Consider the following 23384-nt stretch of genomic DNA (forward strand, 5'->3'; position numbering starts at 1 on the left):
GATCCATTATGCTCTGGAAGGAAGTGCATTAGGGGTATGAACACTGTGCTAAGTACCAGTACTGGACTGACTTTAGAGAGGGAGAGAGACAGCTCGTCTCCTTGCATAGTCTCGGCAAACCATTTGGAAGGAACTGTGGAAAACTGAGAAGATATGATAGCAATTGTGGGGCAGCGTTGCTTGCTGTTCGTGACCCGCTGGTGACAGCGCAGTCTGAGGAAGGAGGAAGTTGCCGGAAGCTAGGCAGGCATTGTGCGAAACTTAAATGTCACCCCCGGAAGGTTTGAATGACATTTTCACACTGCTCTGTGCCGTTGGTCTATTTTTCAGGAGTCCACCCCCCCCCCACCCCCCACCTTCTTCTGCGTGGGAGATTGGTCACCTCATGCTTCTGTACGAGCAAGAGGCCTCTCTTCAAAGTGCTGTCCAGTATGGCTCACAAGGAATCTTTTATGTTGTGGCAATAAAGGCCGAAACATGAACACAAGAACAGGTTTTTTTTTTTTTTTTTCTCTTGGATTCCTACATAAAACTGTGTGGCAGAGAATCCATTTATGGGGGCTGGAAGGGAGAGACGCCTGCGGGGTACAATACTCTCCAGTTCTGTAGGTGCGAAATGTATCTGATTTATTTAAAAAATGAAAATGAAGAAATAACCCATGCAAATGGAAGGACCAAATGTTTAGGGGCCCCCAGGGGGCGGGTGATTTTACTCATCACATTGCAGCGGTGCCAGCCTAGCTTCCCTGTTGCTCTCGTTCTCCCAGCGAATAGTGGAGGTGCTTACAGTGGTTGCTTCTCATTTTGTTTGGACAGGAGGGACCTGGGCATAGAAATAAGGACAAGCCGTAGATTAAATTGATTAATATTCAGCACGGCGCCTACCAGCAGTGCCATTTCGCTCTTCCGTATTTTAAAGTGATGTTGGAAATGCTAGGAGGTTAAACACACATTCGTTTCCCACCCCCCCAGTCATAGCGAATGTATAATTTTGCCGTTGCTCTCATGTGAAAGACGTATCTTCTGCCTTCCTGGGTGCTGCGTGGCGCTCGGGCCGTGGAAGCTCTCTGCTCGGTATCCGCTCCCCAAGTCGCAACAGGAACCTCACCGATACAGTTCGGTTCTTGCGTCTCGTTGTGCCAGAGGGTGCCCTGCTTCCTTCCAGTCAAAGCAGGAGAAGACAAAACAATGAAACATACCAAAAAAACGTGCAATTAAAATCTGCGCCTTGAGCTTTTTTGGCGCTGCAGCATCTAAAGTTCTCAATTTGCATCACATTTACATTCGTTCATTGAGCAGACGCCTTTTCTCAAAGCGGTGTACGACTCGGTAAACAATTGCATTCAACAGCGGATGTAGAGCTTTGGATACATAAACTAACATGAATGTGGAATCATTCAGCAGCTTTTGCTTCTAGGAACCGCGAACAAATGGTTAAAAGCAGAGTCTTTGTTATCTGTTCATCAGCTGATTTTATTTTGGCTTCCACCGTTTATGTACTCGCAAATGGCTGTTGATATGTTTTTGGCTATAAATCTGTCGTTTAATACTTTTCTTTTACGTTTCCCAGTGTGATGACATTGATTTCCTCATTTACTTTCCTTGTGGGCACATATCTTGCAGGTACTCCATCCAACCATGCAGTCCCTGGCTTCACTAGTTAGTTTCCATGCTTGTTTTAAGAGGTGAGATGCCCACAAGGACTGTATAAAAGGGGCTTTTATGATGTTCAGGCTGCACTTTCAAAGTGTAGCTGGATGTGATCGTAAATTTTCAACTTACAACACAGGCCGTTCTCTCTTTGGCAGGAGGTCCATGACATCCTGCGAGAATATGAGCTGAAGTACTGTTACGTGGACAGAAACAAAGGAACAGGTAAAAAAAGAAAAAAATCTCCATTTTTGTTTCATTTTACCTCCGGTTAGCATAACGATCCGTGTAGCTGGCAAGCAGATTTTTCAGCTCCTCTGTTCCGGGCACCTCAGAGGTTAATAGTTTTCATTAGCAGGTGAACTCTTAGTAGAAGGTGGGTGGCCCATCAGCTGGACATTGCAAAATTTAATTAGTCATGTTCTGTGAAGGGATGACAGAAAGGTTATCCCTGGGAATGTAAAGGGTTTTTTTTTTTTTTTTTTTTTTTTTTTTTTTTTTTTTTTAGAAAAAAAAAAAGTATTTTTGTATGTATATTTATTTATTTATTTAAAAAAAAAAAAAAAAATCTTGTCCCATCAGTATTTTTATTCTCAAAGGGAACATGGTAGCTGTAAATTTCCCTTTTTCAAAAGACAATCTGTCAGCTTGGGATAATGCATTATAAGAAAGCAACAAGAAAAATACTGCCATGCAAACAACATTTTACTCTTTTCAATGATGCTTTTTCATATTTGCAGTCACTGTTGGTTTTAATGTACAGTAGGGAACTTTCGATGTGCAGTTCCAAGGGTGCTTTTGAGGTTGGACATTGAGAAGTGTTTTATATCATTTTCATGCATTGAGAGTTGTAGTCACATAAAGGGAGACCTCTCTTGAGTAGATTTAACCCAAGGGCTTTAGAGAGGACATGGGGATCTGCTCCTTAGAGCTGGTGCCCTTTACAGAGATCAACTGCAGCTGCCCATTTTGTTCAGTATTCAGCTCACTGAGTCGCAGGGCATCGAAAAGCTGATCTCGGGATAGATCGTGAGGGGTTGCTCAGAAGCTGCCCCCCCAGCAAAGCCCTCCAAGCAAATCTCCTGCTGTCTCCTCGAGGAGCTCTGCACGTGCTGCTGAAAGTGACATCCACGAGTCTGTTCTTCAGCTCCTCCGACTTACCCCGCTGAGCTCACCCCATATTTGAGGTGCATTTGGGGTGTCGTGAACTTGACGTGGTCTTGGTCACCCGGTAGACCTGGAAGGTGATTCAGCATTTTGGGGTTCAGCTTGTATTTGTTGAAAAGTGATGTTGTGTAATTGACCAGTTCGAGTGTCAGGTCAGAGGCTGCTTCTCCTGTTGCAGCTCGCATTCGGCATCCTTTACGAGTTTACAGATGAAGAACAGACTGATACGGTTGGCACGTACTCACATCTGAGCCCGCGTGCACGAGGAAGAGGGGTTATTTTCGGAAGTAGCTGTTGAATGGCCGCACCAGTTTGTTTGCGTACGGTTCCGATTGAGGACGGCCCTGTCGTCTACCGTGTTGCTGCTCGATTAAGCGAAACGCAAGTTGTTTGAGAATAACTGTCTCCCTGCGGCCTCCCCTCTGAGACCCTGAGCTCTGTTTGTTGAATTCCTCAACCTCGCCCTATCTTGCCACCGCAGCATCCATCTCGGCAGTATGTAACAAAAACAGGTTTTTATTTTCCCTTCATGCTGCAGTTGAATGCACACGGAACTCCCAGCGGCCACATACACAAACGCTTCACCCTGCCGTCTTGGAGACGGTGCCATAAAGGAATCTGATAAGACTATCTTAACACGTTGAGGAAATTGTTCATGCTTACAGTGGAAGTGCTTCAACGACATCCTCCCGAATTTTTCCGGTCAGAGTGGTTCACGTGGACTCTATACGATCGTTTATGCTGAGGGGGGCACATCTTGCACAGTTTTATGGCTCAGTCTTGCTCTTTACCGCTTTATTGGAGTAATTAATTGTAGTCTTCTCACTTGGATTTCCCACTACTCATTGAAATGCTTTCTGGACAACGTAGGCCTCTGGACCTCGAGCAATGACGTTATTACATTAAGAGAAAGACATAGCTGCAGACGTGTGACTCAAGCAACCCTAGTTTGTTACCTACCGCTTGCTGCATCGAGGTTCATCGTTCGAGTAGGTGCATAAAACACAGGATAGACAAATCCTTATACCCTCCTACCATTTTTAAAAAAAAAATATTATAAGATACACAAACAAGCAAATACAATGCCGGAATATTGGCTGATAAAAGGCTTTATCTGGTGATGCTCATGAAGTTACGGCGCATGAACATTTACACCATACGTGAGCTGGAGAGATCTTGGGCAGAGTGAGTCCGGAGAAGATGAGTCTTCAGACCCTTCTTGAAAGTAGACGGAGTTTCAGTAATTCTGAGTGAGAGGGGAAGGTTGTTCCACCACAACGGAGCCAGAACCGAGAACCTCCGCGCTTTACTTTCTGTTCTCGGAACCACCAAGCAAGCAGAAGTAGTTGAGTGAACGGGTCTGGTTGGGTTGTAGTGGTTGATCAAGTCTTGTAAATAGCTGGGAGCAGTTCTATTGATGCATTTGTAGACAATAACCAGGGTCCCGAAGTTGATCCGGGCAGCTATAGGAAGCCAGTGCAGAGAAACGAGTAGAGGAGATACTTGGTAACGCTTTGGCAAATCAAACACAACTCGTGCAGCAGCATTTTGTAGTTTACTCACATCCCTTAGTGTTTTTTCTTTGTCTTTCTTCCAGAAATGTTTTTCATCTCATTTTCTTCCGATATTGGAAGTTTCTGTGAGCCGAGCTCTCACCCCTTTTTACTTCAGGCGCGATCAGACTTTGTCACTCCTGTATTTTATACAGGATGTTAAGTAGTTGTATGTGGTGATTATTACTATAATAATAATAATAAAAATGTATTTGCATTTTTTCTGTTAGCAGATGCTTTTCTCCAAAGCGACATACATCTCAGCGAAAATACAATCTGTGCATTACATTAGGAGAAAGAGACATGGCTGCAGACATGTGACTCTTAAGTAAACCTAGTTTGTTACTTTCCACTCCATGCACCGATGTTCATCGCTCAAGTAGGTGCATAAAACACAGGATAGATGAATCCTTATCGCGTTCCTGTAATTTTTTTTAAGAAGGTACACAAACATGCACACGCAATGCATTCTAAATGGATTAGATAGGGTTTTTAGTCGCCGCGCATGAACAGCAACCTGCTTCATGAACGTGAATAAGTGGTAGGTGCGCTACGTTAAGTACACTTGGAGAGAAGCGTCTGCTGAATTAATAAATGTAAATGTAAAATGCTAAACGCGGGAAGCGCGAGGGGACGGTTGCTGTCGAGGCCCCGGCGGCGCGAGGAAAAATGGAGCCGACTCCAGAGGCTGAGGGGCAAGACGCCGCGTTGGACCCGTCCGCCGGTGCCTTACCGACCCGTGCGTCGGCAAGTTCGTTCGAACCGTCTCCGCCCAGAGCTCACGAATTAACGTGCAAAGCTGTTTGAAATCTGCTAATCCACATGCAATTCTTGGGTTTGGGCTCTCCTTTTAGTTAGTGGTCTTTTTGGAGCCTGGTGAAGCTGCTTCTCTTAGTCATACCGTCTCTTTTTTTTTTTTTTTTGCTGCTCTTTCCTTTCAGCCTCTTATCTCTCTTTCTGCCTTTCTCATTTTGTCTATCTGCCTTTTTCGCTCCCTGTCTTTTCCTCACTTTCTTCCTCTCTGCCTCTTTCCTTCTGCCTCCTTTTCTTGTTCCATCTTTTTTCATCCCTCTATATTTCTTTCCATTCTTCCCATCTTCTTATTTCTCTCTCTCTCTGTCCTTACCTTTCTCTCTTGAGGTAATGAGTGACATTTACCACGTCTGCCCTGAGCGAACTGTGCCTGAACTCTGTCCAGAACTTTACCACATTCTTTGTGTGTCGCCCAAGGAATCGTCACTGTTACTCCCTGGACGTGTGTGTGTGTGTGTGTGCGTGTGTGTGTGTGCGTGTGATCTCACTGACGCCCCTCCGGGCTGTCCTCCCGAAAGGAGAAGAACAAGAAAGAGATGCTTTGGGGTCCATTGAGGGAAACATGCCTGACGATATGCTAACCGCTTGCCGCACACTCGGTTGAGGTTGGCGTGGGACTCGCTTGTTTGACCGTTCCTGACATGCGGTCGAGACACAGATGCAATTCTGGCAGATGTATGAAGCAACTTTGTAATTCACATTTATTCATTTAGCAGATGCTTTTCTCCAGTTTTATGTACATCTGCTATGTAACAGTATTTATCTGGAGCCTTTGTCCAAGATGACTTACAATGCTGTATGAATTCTTTATTCCCAGCTCGTCTATGTAGGAAGCTGATGAAAATAACACACCCACCCACCCACAACATACAATGTACATTTACATTTATTCACTTAGCAGACAATTTTCTCCAAAGCAACTTCCAACGAGCTCTATGTAGTGTTATCAGCCCACACACCTTATTCACCGTGGTGACTTACACTGCTAGATTTTTTTTAATTTTATTTTTATTTTTATTAAAACACTACTTACAATGGGTCACTCATCCGTACATCAGTGGAACACACTCTCTCTCTGTCACTCACATGCTGTGGGTGAACCTGAACAGCATGTCTTTGGACTGTGGCAGGAAACCAGAGCACCCGGAGGAAACCCATGAAGACATGGGGAGAACATGCAAACTCCACACAGACCGAGTGGGGTTCGAACCCACTTTCTCTCAGCCCACCCAGGCACTGGGAGACAGCAGCGCTACACACTGTGTCACCATGCAGAGTCACCAGTTCACCTGAGTACATGCTGCACGTGGTCTGAATGTGGGAGGCAACTGGAGTATCTAGGGGACGTCCACGGAAGCACAGATAGAATGTGCCAGATTTGAACCCATGTCCTAAACCACAGCCCAGGAGTTGTGAGGCACCAGTGCTTACTGCTGTGCCTTGATTTATTGTGCTCTTTGGGAGGTGTTGACTTGTTTATTGTCTGTGGATAGAAAGTTCAGTTTTATTGTGTTTATTTTCTCAAAGCTGAACAAGCTTGAAATACACACACACACCCCCACATACATATATATAAACACAGTATATATACACATTAAGAATTAATAAATTATTTTCTCAGTTTATTAAACCTGTTTTAACTGCTTACAATAGATAAATTAGACTTTATGAATAAAGCTCAGTTTATATTCAAAACTGGAACAATTAATTCCTCTCCACAATTTGGAAGCACCTACCTTTTTTGGCAGTGTCCCATATTTTAAAGTGTTTATAGGCCTATTCCCTTTTTTCCCTACCAAATTAACATTTTAAATGCATAATTAATTTGTGCTACTCACTAATTGAAATTCATCCCTGGCTAGAAGGTTTTCTTTGTAAATTGAAAGCATTAAATATCCATGCTGGAACATTTTTACTAAATACATCTGTCTTGTCAGTGTGCTAGCTGTGCATTACGTATCACATTAAAATGTTTGTTTTTCTTCTTAGCCTAAGACTATAGATGTTTGTCAAACTTTTTTAAAAAATAAAAAAAAAAAAACTGCTGCACTTTAAATACCTTTCACTTTAGCCGTGGAATAACAGTGGAGACTTATCCAGCACTTAGACGTGAGTCAGGACCAACGTTCAGGTTTACGTTTACATTTATTCATTTAGCAGACTCTTTTGTCCAAAGCGACGTGCATCTCAGCAGAAGTACAATTTATGCATCACATTGAGAGGAGACATAGCTGCAGACATGAAAGTCTCAAGTAAACCTCGTTTGTTCCCTACAACTTGCTACACCGAGGTTCATCGTTCAAATAGGTCCGTAAGACACAGACAAATCTCGATACCCACACCAATTTTTAAAAAAATTTTTTAAATTAAATATTATAAGATACACAAATGAGCAGTACAATACCAGAGTAATGGCTGAATAAAGGTTGTATCTGGGGATGCTTCTGGAGTTACGACGCGTGAACAGTTACACCAAAGATGAGCTGGAGAGATCTTGGGCGAAGTGGATCTGGAAAAGGTGGGTTTTCAGACCCTTTATGAAAACAGACAGAGTTTCTGCAATTCTGAGTGACAGGGGAAGGTCATTCCACCACAACGGACCCAGAACCGAGAACCTCCGAGCTTTGCCTTTCGTGCGCGGGACCACCAAGCGAGCAGGAGTAGATGAGCGAAGGGGCGTGGCTGGGGTGTACCGCTTGATCAAGGTTTAACCTCTTGCCTGGCATTTAATAGACTTTTAAGAACACAGATTTTTGGTGTCGAGCTTTCGTAGCAGCAGCTGCTCATTGCTCCCGGATGAAGAGAATACAAATTATGACGGCTGGTTTCATGTCTATCATTCCAGAAATTTCCATTATGTCACTCCTTTTAAACAAGTGTTTGTCCTTGACAGTGGTCAAAAGAAATGGACTCTGCCCTGATTTAATGCTGGCGGATCAAATGTATAATGCAATTTCCTCTTTATCTATTCATAGGATGGCTTTTTAAACTGATGAAGTTGTCTGGGGTCATTCTGCATACTGCTGCTTTGTTTGTACAGAAGTAATAGTGATGTGGGAGGACGAGCGTCGCGTCTGGGACAGGCAAATTATGTTGTTTGCGTCCAGGCAATTAAAAAATGAACTGAACTGTTGTTGAACCTTTTACCTGTGTTTTCCCTGCTTTAGTTAATTATGGAGTGTGAAGTAAAGTGCTCTGTGTGATGCTGAGGTTTCAGTTCCAGTGCACTTCCGGATGGGGTCTCGCAATGGCTCTGTGCAAGCATGCCGTACCAACTCTTCACATCACTGGGGCAGCAGGTGGCATCGTGGTTAGATCTGCTGTCTTCCGGTTAAAGGTTGCCGTAGTAAAAATTGCTCAGTTGGATAAATTGAATAGTTGTAAGTAGCGTCAATATTTCGATGCCCTGTGGAGAACACGGTCAGCTAAATAAACAATATCCTCATCCCTAGCCATGCGTCTTGGGCCTTTCTTCTCCGGCAGCTCAAGGGTCGTGAGCAATCGCAAAATAAGTTTCGGTAGCCCTTTAGGTAGTCTTGCGGAAAACGAAGTTGTTCACCTCACTAAGTCGTGTGAAGGGCCTCTGCTGTTGCACCGTTGAGAAAGGTTCTCGGACCGAATGCTTCAGTGCAGTACCCAGCTGTTTAAATGGATAAAATCTGAATGGGTGAAGCTGTTGCCTTATACCAGGTATTGGGGGGAAAAAAAAAAAAATGGCAGAAATAATGATTCTCCCTTGGCCTGTTGATTTAACAGGTAAATAAACATTCTTTGGCGTAAGCCAAGATACGTGGTTTGTTTAGCAGCTGAGCTTCTGCAGATGAGAGCACTGGTGGGGAAAAAAAAGGCAGGCTTTTTATGAAGAAGCAGTTAATGGTGTGTCTGCTCCGTAATCAGTGCACCGGCGTCCTGGGTCCCGCTGTCCACTCAGCGGGGAAAGCGGTGCTTTTTGCACCCGGGCGTAGGAGGCCGTTGCTCGGCGCCTGCCACTTGTGCTGGATGACTGATGCTTGAAAGCAGGAGAAGATCATCATTAATTGATACAGAGGCAAGTGTGGGTGGCTGTAATGCAGAGGGGAGATGGGAGGGGGAGTGACACGTGTGCGAAAGACAAAGGGCGGAGAGCGCTCGGATTCGAGGCGAGTAACTTCCGCCGTTGCCCGTGTTCGAAAAGCATTTGAGGTTAAAGAGCCAAGCGGGGAGGCCTCCCCAGATGTGTGGAGATGGGTCTTTTTCCAACTCTTTTCGCGGTCGCGGTTGCGTCCGTGGATGCGTTTTGCTCGTCTGTTTGCGTGCGGTGCGGTCGGCGGCCGTCGGTGACGCTCGGCGTTGACGGTCGACGGCGGTTAGTCGGGGGCCCGTGTACCTCGGTGCCGTCTTGCGGAGCCGGCATTGTTTCTGTGCCGTCGGCCTTCAGCCATTTAGATGCGCTTCCTCGTGGACTCTTCCACCATCTGGCGCATCTATGAAAGATTATAAAACCAACAATTGGATGAACGTTGCATTTGAGGGTGTACTTGGTGCGGTCGACATCTGCGACATAACATGGCTCTAATCGGTTCATGTAACGTGTTTCGGAACATGCTACAGGATCCATGAGTTGTGAGACTGTCCACTGGACTTGTTTTAATAATTGTTATTAGCGAGTTCGTATGGAACTTGGCAGTACAATTACAGCCTTTTAGGACTGCTCTGTGCAGATTCTTTTTCGCTTATGCCTCTATGAAAATGAATAACACTTCAAAGCTAAGCCTCTAATTAAGCCAGTCTTTGTACTTAAAAGTAATCCAGCCTGTCACCATTGAAGTAGATTTGAATGGTACTGTTTTGCAAGTTCTGGTGTTTTTCTTCATTTTTTTTGTTTAAAGGGACATAATAATCTCAGTACCTGTTTGTATCGCATATTGCTTCGGTTCATTTTTCTAATTACATTCATACTACTCAGAATGCATTTTCGCTCTGTTTATTACAGCTGTGATTCGGATTTGAGGCTGTCTGTCATAGATCTCAGTCTGAATAACAAAATGCACACACATTCCTCCCACACTGCTTAGGCTTAATTTCATATTTGCACAACTTATGTTTTTGGGAACACTTAAAGCGCAAAACTTAATTACAAGCGCTGGCGACTGTGATAATTTCGCTGCCCAATCAGCCTCCTGACTCCACTACTATAAATAAGGGAGCTGCTATCTCTTCATTAGAATATTTTATAGGGTAAACATTCTCCCACGGCCTTTGTCCTCCCCTCTGTCATTTTCCCCCATCGCTGTCACGTTGCATATTTCAGTATTTATGAAGGAGATTTACAGTAGTCCTGCATTCCCGATGGCATCACGACGCTCCGTAATATGACTGTGTGTAACCTTACGCATCATTACATTGTACGAGTTTGGATTAACGACGCAGTTGTCCAAGGTGATTTATATGATTTGTTTGGCAACTTCACGGGATGTTTGCTGCGCTGAGCAAATATTCACACTCGGCAAAGAAAGTTCAACAGCTCTGCGTTCCCGTGAACGAAATACCTGCAGACCACGTCATCGGCGTTGTTGATTCTCGGAGGGCTTGCTTCGTTTTTACTTCCCCCCCGACCCCGTTTAGCTGATGCTTTTCTCCAAAGCGACTTGCAATGTTAAGGTTACAGTTATTACAAGCTTACAATTATTTACTCATTTACACAGCTGGGTAATTTTACTGGCTCAAGGGCACTACAACCAGAGGTGGGGATTGAACCTGCAACCGTTGGATTCAAAGGCAGTATCGCTAACCAGTGCATTGTGAGTGTGCCCACTGGCTCCTTATCTGACAAACAGAACTGGGACTAAACATGTGGAATCTCAGTTGTTGACTCCAGCGTCACTTTTGACCCTAAGTCACAGCCAATGAGAGTTTGATAATACAAACATCCTTCTAATTATTTAAAACTCTTCGATGTATGTGTAATTAAAAAAAAAAAAAAAAAAACTTTTAAAGACTTCTTTTGTAAACCTCTTTATTACATTTTAATTTTGTTAAATCTTATTCAGATTAGCAGAAAATAAAATTGTGAGGACTCCACAAAGTCTTATTCAGTCCCAAATTAATTTTGTAAACATATGGAATATTTCTCACCTTGTCGTTGATCATCAACGCCCACAAAGCTCAGAAAGTAGCTGTAAATGTTGCTGAAGCCGGTTAAATCACGCTTGTCCCGTCTTCTGTTCTTTTTGGGTGTGTTTCACCAATGGCTCTGCACTAATGGCTCCAAAAGGAATTTGAAATTCAAAAGGGAATTCTGGCAAACAGAACAGCGAAAATTCAATTTAAAAAAAAAAAAAACAGGAAAAATAATCGTACTATCAAAAATTTGTAACAAAAACATTTATAACTCGGTGAGCCAGGGTATTCAACAAGCATGTGAATGACAAAAAAGTGAGATGCGCAGGAGATGCTGTATTTATTGTTTATACTTGCAGCTCACGCTGATAGTTGTGCAACAAGTTGAAGTCAGAGATTAGTGCAGTAGGTAAATGGCATTAGGAAATGAGCGTGTTTACCTAGGCTTTGACCTTGTCGCGGTGTTAATGACGGCGAGTGACGGCTTCCCTTATCCCTTCCAGCCTTCGTGACGCTGCTGAACGGCGACCAGGCGCAGGATGCCATCCGCACCTTCCATCAGACCACCATCCGTGGGCGGGAGATCACGGTGCAGCTCCAGCCTACGGACGCGCTGCTATGCATCGCCAACCTACCGCACACCTTCACGGGCGCACAGTTCGAGGAGCTGGTGCGTGCCTACGGCAACATCGAGCGCTGCTTCCTTGTGCACAGCGAGCGAACGGGTCACTCCAAGGGCTACGGCTTCGTGGAGTACATGAAGAAGGACTCCGCGTCACGGGCACGCTCCGAGCTGCTGGGCCGCCTTCAGGGTGACCGTGCGCTCGTGGTCCAGTGGACTGACGTCAACCAGCTGACCGCTGACCACCTCCACTCCAAGTGCCTTTGCGTAGACAGACTCCCTCTGGATATCTGTCAGTCTGACGAACTTGCACGCATTTTCTCAGATAGGTACAAGCCCGTCTTCTGCCAGGTGAGTTTTAGATGGCTTGAGACATCCAGCTTTTCTTAGTCTTCAGTCACTTTTATCCAGTATGATTTACCCATTTATACAGGTGCATCTTGTAGCAGAGACAGTCACGTTTAAAATTCAAGAGGCCAACAGCAGAGTCTTTCCTGGGATTTTAACCAAAAGCTTTATGGTTACACTTCCATGTCCTTTTATTATTACTTATTATTATTACTTATTCAATTAGTTATTGCTTTCTTCCACAGCAATATTCAGTGTTACCTTTCTTTATCAAGGTACTTACAATTACTTCTGGCATGCATATGCAGCAGGCTTAATATCTGGTACAACGCTATTTCTGCCCGTTGTGTGGTCGTTTTACTTCCACGACCGGTATTTTATTCTGTATAAAAGCTTGTGTCAAACGCTTCCGTCAGACATTTTGGAACGTTGAAACACACACACACCATAAGGTTTTTGTACCTCAGTGCTTTCAGTCGGGCTTTCTTTTATGAAAATACCAACTACGCACGCACGCACAGTCTGATACCGCTTGTCCCAGGCAGGGTCACTTGGAGCTGGAGCCTGACACAGGGCGTAAGGCCGGGGAGGGAGGGGACACACCCCAGGACGGGACGCCAGTCCGTCGCAAGGCACCCCAAGCGGGACTCGAACCCCAGACCCACCGTAGAGCAGTACCCAGTCAAGCCCACTGCACCACCTCGCCCCCGTTAAATACCAACTGTGTGCTTCCTGTTTCAAATTTCTTTATATTTCTTATCACATAGCCAGTCTCGACCATCAAAGTTAACGTAAACAAACCATAAATGAAATGGCATATTCAGTACTGTTATTACAATTAATTTAGCTGATTTTTTTTTTTTTTTTCTCTCCCCTTCCAAAGTGACTTACACTGTTTAGGTACTTTACAGTTATTTACCCATTTATAGACCTGGGTTTTTTCTTTTTCCTTTTTTTTTAAATCATAAACTGGAGCCAGTACCTTGCGTAAGGGTTCTACAGTTGGATGTGGGATTCAGACCTGCAACATTCAGGTCCAACAGTAGCACCTCTAACCCGTATTCTACATGCTGCCTCCACACAGACTGAGCGGGGATCGAACCCACGTCCTCTCCCACCAGCCAGACGCCGTGAGACAGCAGCGCTACTCACTGTGCCGCCGTGCCGCCCGCTTTAATACCTTAACTGCCAATAAGTACACTATTGCAAATGAAATAATCTTGTAGTCTATCAGAAGTCATCTGCCATCAGTCTTTTGTTAGTAATGTTGTGCGTAACCTCCCTACCCTGTCTCTTGCCTTCTGGATAGACTCTGGACCTCCACTGGTTACTGATAATGAACGAATGCACAAAAATATTACACACACACACACACACACATTTTCAGAACCGCTTGTCCCATACGGGGTCACGGGGAACCGGAGCCTACCCGGTAACACAGGGCGTAAGGCCGGAGTCGTGTAAAAATACCTATTTTTTTGCTATTTTTACTCATTTTAGATGATGTTTTTTTCCATAATAATGGTAATTCAAATGTGAGTTCACCTGATGGGGTACTTTAACGAAATTAACCCCAGTTATGGAAGGAATGGGTGTACTGTATTAACCTATTTATACAGCAGGGTGACATTTAAGTAGAACAGTGTAGGGTACATACGTTGTTGAAGGGTTCAGCGGTGGAAGTGGGGGGAAAAAAAACTACATCCTTTGAGTGGAAGCTGATGGGTCTAACAGCTGTGTGTCCCTGCTGCCCCCCTGCATAACCAGCACGTCACCTCCTGCCCCCTGCTATCGATGTGACGGCACTCTTGGAGAGGAATCCTGTCACAAATCTGTCCCCTGAACATCGTCCGCTCCGTTTTCCGCCGGCAATGTGTTACATGCGGGCTGGCACACTGTTGCCAGACGCTGCCACCCGGGTTGTTGCTATGACTCAGTGCAGCTCATTGCGACATATCGCACAAATTTTGCCAGCCTGGGCAGCGGGTAAAGCAATCCCGTGGTGCACCGTTCCTAAGTTGCTTCCACTATTGCACAGGAGCCCTCGCCCGTTTGGTTTTTCTGGCCGAGGGTTTGAGATCACATCCAAAATAAGCTTTTAGGCTCCGGCTACCGGCGTGCCGTTTATTTATTTAATTGGTTAGTCGGTCAGTCAGCGATTGCCCTAATCAGCGCTGCCGAAGTCAAGTGTTTGTGAATGGATTCGGGTCCTACCTACCGCTCATTCACGCCGCAGTCAGAAACGCCGAACGGATTTGTTTCCGTGAAGCCGACTTTCTCGACAGCAGAGAACACCCTTTGAAGGTGTAAAAGTCAGAGTTGCTCTGTCTTCAACTGTTCCCTCAATTACATAAAGGGAAGCACCCCCTTGTGTTTCTGGGGCATGCTATGAGATGGCTTTCAGAAGCATTTAGCACATTAGATGACTCACGCATGGAAATGTTTGAAGCACAGACTACAGGGGGGTGGGAGTGCAAAGTTTTAGAAGTTAGGTAACCAATGGTAACCGAACCCTCAGAAGCACTATCTGAATTGTAGATTTTGAAAGCTGTGCGTCAGATTCGCTGTGTTCTGTTGTTTAAGGCTTTAGAGTTTGCAAGATTCGAATGGATTTGCAGTGTGTGCTGACACCCTCTTTTGCATTCTAAATAGAGGAGTTCCCCACCATCGGGACAGTTCCTGCGTCCCCCATCGGACCACCGGGTCTCAGTGCTGACAGCCAGCCCTGACAGCTCGGCAGAAACCTCCCCAGTCACATATAGAGGTCCTCAAGTTGGACTCCATCACACAGATTGACAGCGCTGTCTGACAGCATGTGTGCCACCTAACATTTTAAGTTCTCGCATTTTTTTATTTTTTTTCCTCTCTCTCGTCAAGGGTGTTTCAGAAAAATGCCTTTGAATCATTTTAAAAATATATGGCTGTAAAACATGTCGTCGCTTTTCGGGGTTGAATTAAAATGGTTGTTTTCAGTCCGAGAGGCGATATAGGGCTATTTCAGTACAACGCGAGATGGGCGTGTGCGCTTGGACCGTGCGTGCATGCGTTAACTGAGAAAGGTAAGAAATGCCAAAATACGGTATGTGTTCCCAAAGATGTAAGTTGTGCAAATATGAAATTAAGCCTAAGCAGCGTGGGAGGAATATGTGAGCCAATTTCAAGAAGAAAAGAAATCATGCAGCGTTGTTCGTTTCCTGCAGAGCGATGTCTCCCTTTGTACGCGCGGCTCAGGAAAGCATCCTTTTTTAGTGACGTTATTCTCTTTGCCAAAAGGTGAAGAAGCTTTTCAGCGTCTGTCATTTACAGAGAGAGTCTGCAGGACAAGTATGTCTGGAAATTTCGACCTGGGACGCTGGGGAACGGCAATGAATCGCCTTCATGCTGGCAGCAAAGCCTTTTTCTGATGAGGATTTAGAATTCGTCCGGTGCGAACCGTGTCAATCCTGTGGATAAGGTAGTGGCCTCGGAAAAAGCTGTCATTTTCCCACAAAGCTGTCGCGGGAGGTTATTTTTCAATTTTTTTTTTTTTCCAGATTTTATGTAACAGTCTTCTATGTGCTGGTTGATTCACTCTGACGTGGCAACCTGGTAGCCTGCGCTTTTCAAATTCTCCCTGAGCCTCTGCTTTGGAAACTTTACGCATAAACAGTGGGAAGGTTCGAACCGATGACTTCATCCACCGCTTAGCCTGCCTTCGAGGCACTTGAACCGCGATCCCCGCTGAGGTCTCTGACCCGCCGTTTCCCCTCGCCTCGGACAGATGGCTCGCCTTTTCCAGCAGTTACCTCTTGGGGTCATGAACCGCTAAGAGCTCTCTATCACGAACGCGGTGCTTTGAGCAGCTCTAGCTGCCAGCAATCTCTGTCCTCTAGTCTTTTCCGTAGGTGGACGGCCGGGTTTTCTGAGCAGTAAAAGTCACGTCTTAGTTTTAACGGTAAGCTGGAAAGCAACGGGCCCCTGTATCACAGAGGCAGCGCTGAGACGATCACCTGGAGAGCCACTCAAACTCTTAGAGACAGTCTGCCTGTATGTAAGGTCCTAGCGTGAATATATAAAGTTAGGGCTGTGGTGGGAAGAACATACAGTGAAGAAGATGATGATGATGATCCCTATAACAACAATAAAAATAATTAACCAGCAACAGCAATAATATCACTCTTCAACAATTATTAATTTAGCTTGTGCTTTTTTCTTACAATATTTACAATTATCCATTCATGCAGTTAGGTAATTTTTACCGTACCAATTCAGGATATGTACCTTGCTCAGGGGAAACTACAGCAGTGGCAGAGATTTGGACCCGAGTGCTTTGATTGCAAGTTGACACTTCCTACCGCTACACCACCACCCAAATTTTTGGAGCGGATAGGCTTGTTTTTACTAAAACGGGAGCAGACGGCGAAGACGAAGGGGGACATCGCACGAGGTTTCTATTTCGGCTCGACTCCGTTAACATCGCACCCATTTATAGCCGGACGTTTCCTGCAGCAGTTCTAGTTAAGGGCTCCAGCAGGGTCCCCGCTGCCCTTAGGATATGGAATCATTAATAATCCAGTCTAGGCCCATAACTAACATGAAGCCTGGTGTAAAGCTGTCACGACTGATGTATCTGTGCGCGCAGTTGGAGCGGGTCTCCGAGTTCTGTTGCGGAAGGGTGTGCAGTGGGCGGCGTTGGTCCGTTCAAGGCTCTTCTAAAGTGCGCGCGCTCCCAGGGCCTTGCCACCCTGCTGCGTTACCTGGAAACCTGGGGGAGATTTGTGCTCTGTGTATTAATGTTTGCATAAATGCCTCTGATTGATTGGTCTTTACCCTTGAACGTCTAGTCGTGTTCAGAGGTGTGTGTGTGTGTGTGTGTGTGTGTGCGCGCGCTAGAGTCAGGGTCTGAGCCCTGCACGTGCCGTGTTAGAGCAGCTCCGTGCATTTCTCACAGGGTTTTGACCTGCTCACCGCGCTCATTGGACATGTACCCTGCGCATGTTTTGTTTCATCTCTGTCTGCTTGGCATCTCGTCTAATGACAAATGCTCTTTCCGTTCTATATATAGCCCCGTTTGTATACTGCGAGCGCATTATCCCGGAGGCAAGAGCGAAATTGTGTTACGTGCCGTCCGGGAAGCAGCGCTCAGAGGTGCGATGGAGGTTTAACCTTCGTGTCCTGCTGGAACCGCCGCGGGGGTGGGTGTTATTTTCCAGGAGCGGCCGAGCGCCCCGGTCTCACTGTAAGTCACCTTGACGCTGAAGCGGAGCACGCGGTGCGGTGACGAATCCGCGCGTTTGGCGGATGGAGCATCGGCGCTGCCGTTAATGCATGCAGATTACATTAGCATGCGCCAGCCGCCTCCTACGCGCACTCTTCCCGACCGAACTCGCCGCCTGGGGGGTGTTCGGCACCGGACTCCGCACCGTGCCGGCCAACAAGCGGGACCCGTTGCGGGCCGCGAGAGGAGAAACCGCTTCGGGCTCATTACAGACCCGGCGCTTTCCAGTCCACAGGCTATTGGTGAAGTTCTGCGAGTACTGCCGAGCACTCCGACAGCTTGCCAGTTTCTTTGTTTATTTTTATATAATATTTTACATTTATGAACTCGAGACTGGTTGAAAGGACCGAGAAGCACAAGGTTTGAGGAGCGGGTAAAATTTTAAAATTCGGGTAGCGCTTTATCGCACGGAAGCCGGGAAACGAGGCCGTCTCCGACACCCTCGCCTGCAGCCCGTGGTGTATCTGCGGTAACCCGAAGCCCGACTTTTACAAAAGCGTCTTTTCGCGGAGAAGGCGACTGCCGCCTGATTTCCATAAACCTCTCCTCCACACGCAGACAGAGCTAAACAGTGAGCTGTCGCAGCGTTTAATGACTGGGGACACGCAGCATGAGGAGCAGTTGCCATGATGAAGCGCTAGGACTAGTAGTTGCCAGTCAACATGACAACAGGCAACGCCGTTAGAATGTGGCCTTGTCCACTTTGATCCCGCAGCTCAATGTACGCCGAACGCATATGGGGACAAGAGACTCCGAATGAGAAGTTGCAAGTCCAAATCGCAGGAATTTCTGTTTGCATCGCCAGTGAAGGCTTCTTGCTGCGCGGTGATTTAAAAGGCAAATTTGTTGACCACGCAAGTAATTTTGGATCAAGTTTTCTTAAAACCAAGTACATGGTAAAAAATTATATAAAGCTCAGGATGTTCCAGTATGATCAGTCTTGTTACAGTACTAATAAAAAAAAAAAAAAAAAAAAAATAGCAAATGTAGTTGTTGGCACATCCCTGTCTCAGAGGAGTGCTGGATGTGCGACAGTTTCCTGTCTGCCCGCTATTTTCTCCAAGCAGTGTTAATCCCCCGGTAGCGACACTCTCGCACCTCATTCTGTTGTGCTGTTGAGGTGTGCAATGAGAAATCCAGTCTGGTAAAGACTGGAGAGGTTTATTTAATTGCACACCTCTGTTGCACGCTCTGCCCCAGGGATCAGCCTGAGCGGAGATGCTCAAAGAGGAGGTTGGTATGTTCCAGCGCCGACACGAGGGGATCGGACCCCGCCGTGCGGAGTAGAGCCGTTTTCTCATAAAAGAGCTCGCTTCTCAAACAAGGTGGGCGGGGGGTGGGCGTAATGGCATTCGTGCAAAAGCAAGGAAACGTGTCGCGTTTACACTTTTGCTTACGCATTTTGACCCGCGAACGCACGATCGCTCCGTTTACCCCACAGCTGGCCCAGGACGAGGACAGCCACGTGCGCGGCTTCGCCGTGGTGGAGTACGAGACGGCAGAGCAGGCGGAAAGCGCGCTCACGGAAATGGACCGGCGGGCGGTGGGAGGGCGGGAGATCCGGGTGTCCCTGTGCACACCGGGGACCTCGGGGCGCAGCACGCTGGCCGCGCTCATCGCCGCGCAGGGAGTGGTGAGTGTAAAACTCCGTCGAGCTTCGCTTCACCCACGCGCAAGCAAGCGCACGCACATCAACGCGCACAGAGAAGAAGCAGGAGAGCTGGCAGTTTAATTACTGTGCTCGCAGCCCTGCCTTGCTATAGATAGTCTACTTCTGTGTGTTTCCCAAGATAAAAAAAAAAAAAAAAAATGGATAAAGCAGCATTTAAAGTAAGTATCTTGGGGGCTGGGGGTTATTTTTGCCAGTTGATGCAGAGATTATGGGAGGAGGGCACAATCAGGACACCCCCAGTGTAAGCAAAAGAGCTAATTGTGCCTCAAATCAGCAGTGAATGAAGACGGGAATTATCATACAAAAACGCTGATTGTGAAACGCTTTCGAAGGCTGTAGGGGTTCGTCAGCGTTACGGAGAATCTTCAGCAGGAGTATGAAATAGGAGACGGCCGAGGAGATGAGAGCAGATGGGAGGGAAGGAAAGTGGCGAAGATGACGACAGTGGTTTCAAAGGCAACAGAACCTGGAGATGGTTTGGTTGCTTGTGAGATTGACCTCCTCAGTCCCGATGGCTCTAAATGCAGGAGCAGATGGGCTCCTCTCCCTGGTTCCATTGTGCTGGAGTGAGCTCTGGCTTGGGGGAGGGAACAAGCAGCCAAACAGAATGATGCAAACTGACATTTTCCCAAGAAGACTCTTCTCTTTAAAGATGCTGCCAGCGACAATTTGCTTGGTGTTTAAATGACAAATGTGCCTTATCTGATGGTGAAATAAAAAGCGCTCAAATAGATGCGTCCTTAAGCGTCCGCCGAACTTCTGAATAATGGCTCGGGGAGAGATGAACGCTGCTTTGTCAAAACTAAACCGTGCATTTGAGCAGCAGCAGGTGTCCCTCGCGGTTTTCCGACCGCGGAAGGTTCGCTGCACAGGAGTCCCGTTGTTGTTTGGACCTGCTAGTCGTGAAAGGGTCCTAAGGCGATGCTAAAGTTCCCCATATGACTCCACAGCCCCCTCCTCCACGTTAATCGGTCGCCCTCCCCGATGGAGCGCTTGCTCCCCGTGGCGGCAGATGGAGTCCTGTTTGCCAGCAAGCTGCCCGTCTTGGAGGGCTGACAGGAATGCCCCGGCAAGCGTAATCAAAGGCTCCGAAGGGGTGTGTCATGATCCACTTTCCTCCGCTGCCCTACTGAACAGCGATCGCCTCCGATTACCGCCGACGGGAAGGCCGTGGAAGGAGAAAAGAGGGGACGAGGAGCTGCCAAGCGCAGCGCTCTTGACCGCGGCCGTGTCGTACCGAGTTAGTCGTAAACGGATACATCCCTATACCCCAGACAGGATACGTTGGCTTTGGAAAGAAAAATGCGTGCGTTTTAGTGTTTTCCTCCCGTGGCAATATAAGGTTGTGCGTTCATGTGTGTGAGAATGTATAAAAGTGTCTGTCTCCTGGGGCAGATGTCGAGCAGTAAGAAGGGTTTGCTCCCGGAGCCCAGCCTGGCCCAGCTGTTGAGCAGCATGAGCAACCCGGCGGCACTGCAGGTGCTGCTGAGACCCTACCAGGCAGGAGCCGGCAAACGAGGAGGTGAGCGAATCCCACGTGCGCGCGCACGCCCATCCGCGTTCATACGCGCGCATTTATAGATATGCGTATTTAGCTGACGCTTTTCTCCGAAGGAACTTACGATGTTGAGCTGCTTGCAATTACTTACCCATTTATACAGCTGAGTGATTTTTACTGTATCAGTTCATTGCGAGTACAAGCAGTCCCCGGGTTACGAACGTCCGAATTACACACAACCCGTAGTTACGAACCGCCCCCCCCCCATAAAGCCTAAAATATTAAGAATTTGAGTTACGTGCAACGATTCGTAATAACAAACGGGCACTACTTTGGGACGCGCATCAAATCATTGCGCGTCTACGGCGGTTCGTTGGCTCGTGGGCGGGGCGTGAGCCTGAAGTAGGACAGACATCTTTCTTTTCCCCTTTAACGGTGTCTCGTATTACTGTATTTGGCTTTAGTTTTTTTTTTTGTTTTTATCCTCCTAACCACCATGGCATCGAAGCGTAAATGTGATGCAAGTGATGGTGATGCGTCAAAGAAAAGGAAAACAATCACGTTGAAACTGAAGTGGATATAATGAAGCCATCGGAAAAAAGGTGAAATGCCAATGAACGTTGGAAAAGCGAACATTAAAGTTTCTTTAATGTTTTTTGCACACTTTCTTTATTTCTCTCGCATGCTCTCTCTCTCTCTCTCTCACGATTATAAATACTGTAGTTGTCACAACCAAGCACACACCTCAACCAGTAGCACCTGGCTCCGACTAAGCGTCTGGATTCAGTCAGAGCACTCTGCTATATAAGACACTTCTCAACCTCTTCCCAGTTGCGGAATCTCACTCGAGACAACCGTCCCCTCTGCGTTCTCAAACCTACCTCGCTCTGCTCTTCCGAGCCCCGTTCCACATCTTTTTGATAACGACCGCCTGCCTCGACCGCAATTTCGGAGTCTCGCCTCTGTTCGGTTTGCCGACTGACCGAACGTCCGCCCTTCGCCGACCACGAGAACACGTCTAGTCCTTTGATTCTGAATAAACGATCCTGCACTTGGGTCCGGGCTCCTCCGTGTCCTCTGTTCATCATCACAGTAGTAACATTTATTATTGTCTCTCTATCTTTCTATGTCTCTGTTACAAATATTGTAGTTAAATTTATTATTATTATTTTTGTTATTAGTATGATTACATCATTGGGTTATATTATTACTGTAGTGTTGTATTAAAGAGCTTTTAGTGTATCCGCCAGTGTTTCTTTAATGTTTTTTATGCATAGAAAGGTATCCTATATACTAAGACAAACATTTGACTAATCGATGTTCGATACCTACCGTACCTAACGGCTCCGACTTGCGTACAAATCCGACTTAAAGACGGACTCAGGAACGGAACCCGTTCGTAATTCGGGGACTGCCTGTACCAAGTGTCGCACAGTAGGAGGTAGAATTTGAGCTTAAGTTCTTCAAGGGCAAGGTGGTATCTCAGCACTACAACTACAGCCCCACGTTCTTGTACACAAACAAACATGCATGCCACATAATTTTCTACACAGTCACACGCGCACAAACGTATCCACGTTTGCATACAGCAATAAACACGCACTCTGACGTGTGAATCTACTTATCCACAGGCATACGCACAATCCTTCACGTGCATCTACGTACGTTCTCAAACCATATATGCACATGCACCCATGCATCCGTCGTCATGCGCACAGTTACAAAAACTGGAATAATCATTTTCAAGGGAATATTATGCTATGATAGGCATCTGTGCTTAATAGGATTCAGTGATCGAGTGTCTACTAACTGCAGCTGTAAACGTTGTTTCTAGCCTGCTGTTTTCTCTCTGTTGGTCCAGTGGTTGTGGTCTCCCAGTATTAAAGCCTTTTTCTAATTCGGAGGTCTTTTCTGATCCTCTCCCCTAACAATTCTGCTGCTTGATGAATGCCTAATCATATATTAAAATGAACTTTTCAGACATTTGGATAACAAATGGCTTCAGGAAGGAATTTAACAGGATCTTTTAAAAGGACGCACAATTATGAAGCTAAATTTAGACGATGATTAAATGTTAAACTTTCCTACCTATCCTCCCGTATATGCGGAGTTGCCATTAGAGCGGAAGCCTGCATTTATTATGAAGATCCGGCAGGCAGATAAAAACAACCACTTCTGGCACATGGTGTTACATTGTGATGTGCTGCACGGTGTTATGCGGGGCTGAGATTTCAATCTCCGCGATTTCTCCTCTCAGGGAAGTTTGGGCGCCCGCAGGGGCTGCCCTTCCTGCGTCCACCCTTCACTGCCGCTCTGCTCCAGCTGGGGAAAGTACAGCAGGTGAGGCTGTGTGGGAGAAATAAAGTGTGGTATTTATTTCCTCTGTGAGCGGGAAGGAATGCTCCATGGGAACGGTGCTGCGTGTGTGTGTGTGTGTGTGTGTGTCTGTTTTAAAGATGGATTGCATGCAGGGGTGAACTGTGGGGCAAGACTGCACGTTCTCGTCGTGGGGGAGGAGAGCCAGGGGGTTTGCGCATTTGCGAATGAATGCAGCGGTGAAAGACGTTGAAGGGCACCTGTGAGTTATTGGACATGCAAATGTTAGCGAAACATACCAGACTCTCCTACTTTGCCATATTGTCAGCGTACGCACAGGCTGCCACTTCCGCAACATTTCTTTCTTGGCCGTCTGAGCGGAGGTGTAA

At 46.4% G+C, this 23384-nt stretch overlaps 1 protein-coding gene across 3 annotated transcripts in view; it reads left to right on the forward strand.

Annotated features, from left to right (window-relative positions):
- Positions 1-23384, forward strand: part of raver2 (ribonucleoprotein, PTB-binding 2) — a 37114-nt gene that overhangs the window by 4184 nt on the left and 9546 nt on the right. For all 3 annotated transcript variants that reach the window (XR_003797918.1, XR_003797919.1, XM_018753943.2), the window contains exons 2-6: positions 1809-1875; positions 11786-12255; positions 18951-19142; positions 20577-20703; positions 22937-23019. Coding sequence is in view for 1 of the 3 variants with exons in the window: in XM_018753943.2 (XP_018609459.2) it covers positions 1809-1875; positions 11786-12255; positions 18951-19142; positions 20577-20703; positions 22937-23019 (939 nt within the window). In the remaining 2 variants the exon portion in view is untranslated. The remainder of the gene's footprint in view (positions 1-1808; positions 1876-11785; positions 12256-18950; positions 19143-20576; positions 20704-22936; positions 23020-23384) is intronic.

This window comes from Scleropages formosus, chromosome 9 (genome assembly GCF_900964775.1).
Source record: "Scleropages formosus chromosome 9, fSclFor1.1, whole genome shotgun sequence".
NCBI classification, from domain to species: domain Eukaryota; kingdom Metazoa; phylum Chordata; class Actinopteri; order Osteoglossiformes; family Osteoglossidae; genus Scleropages; species Scleropages formosus.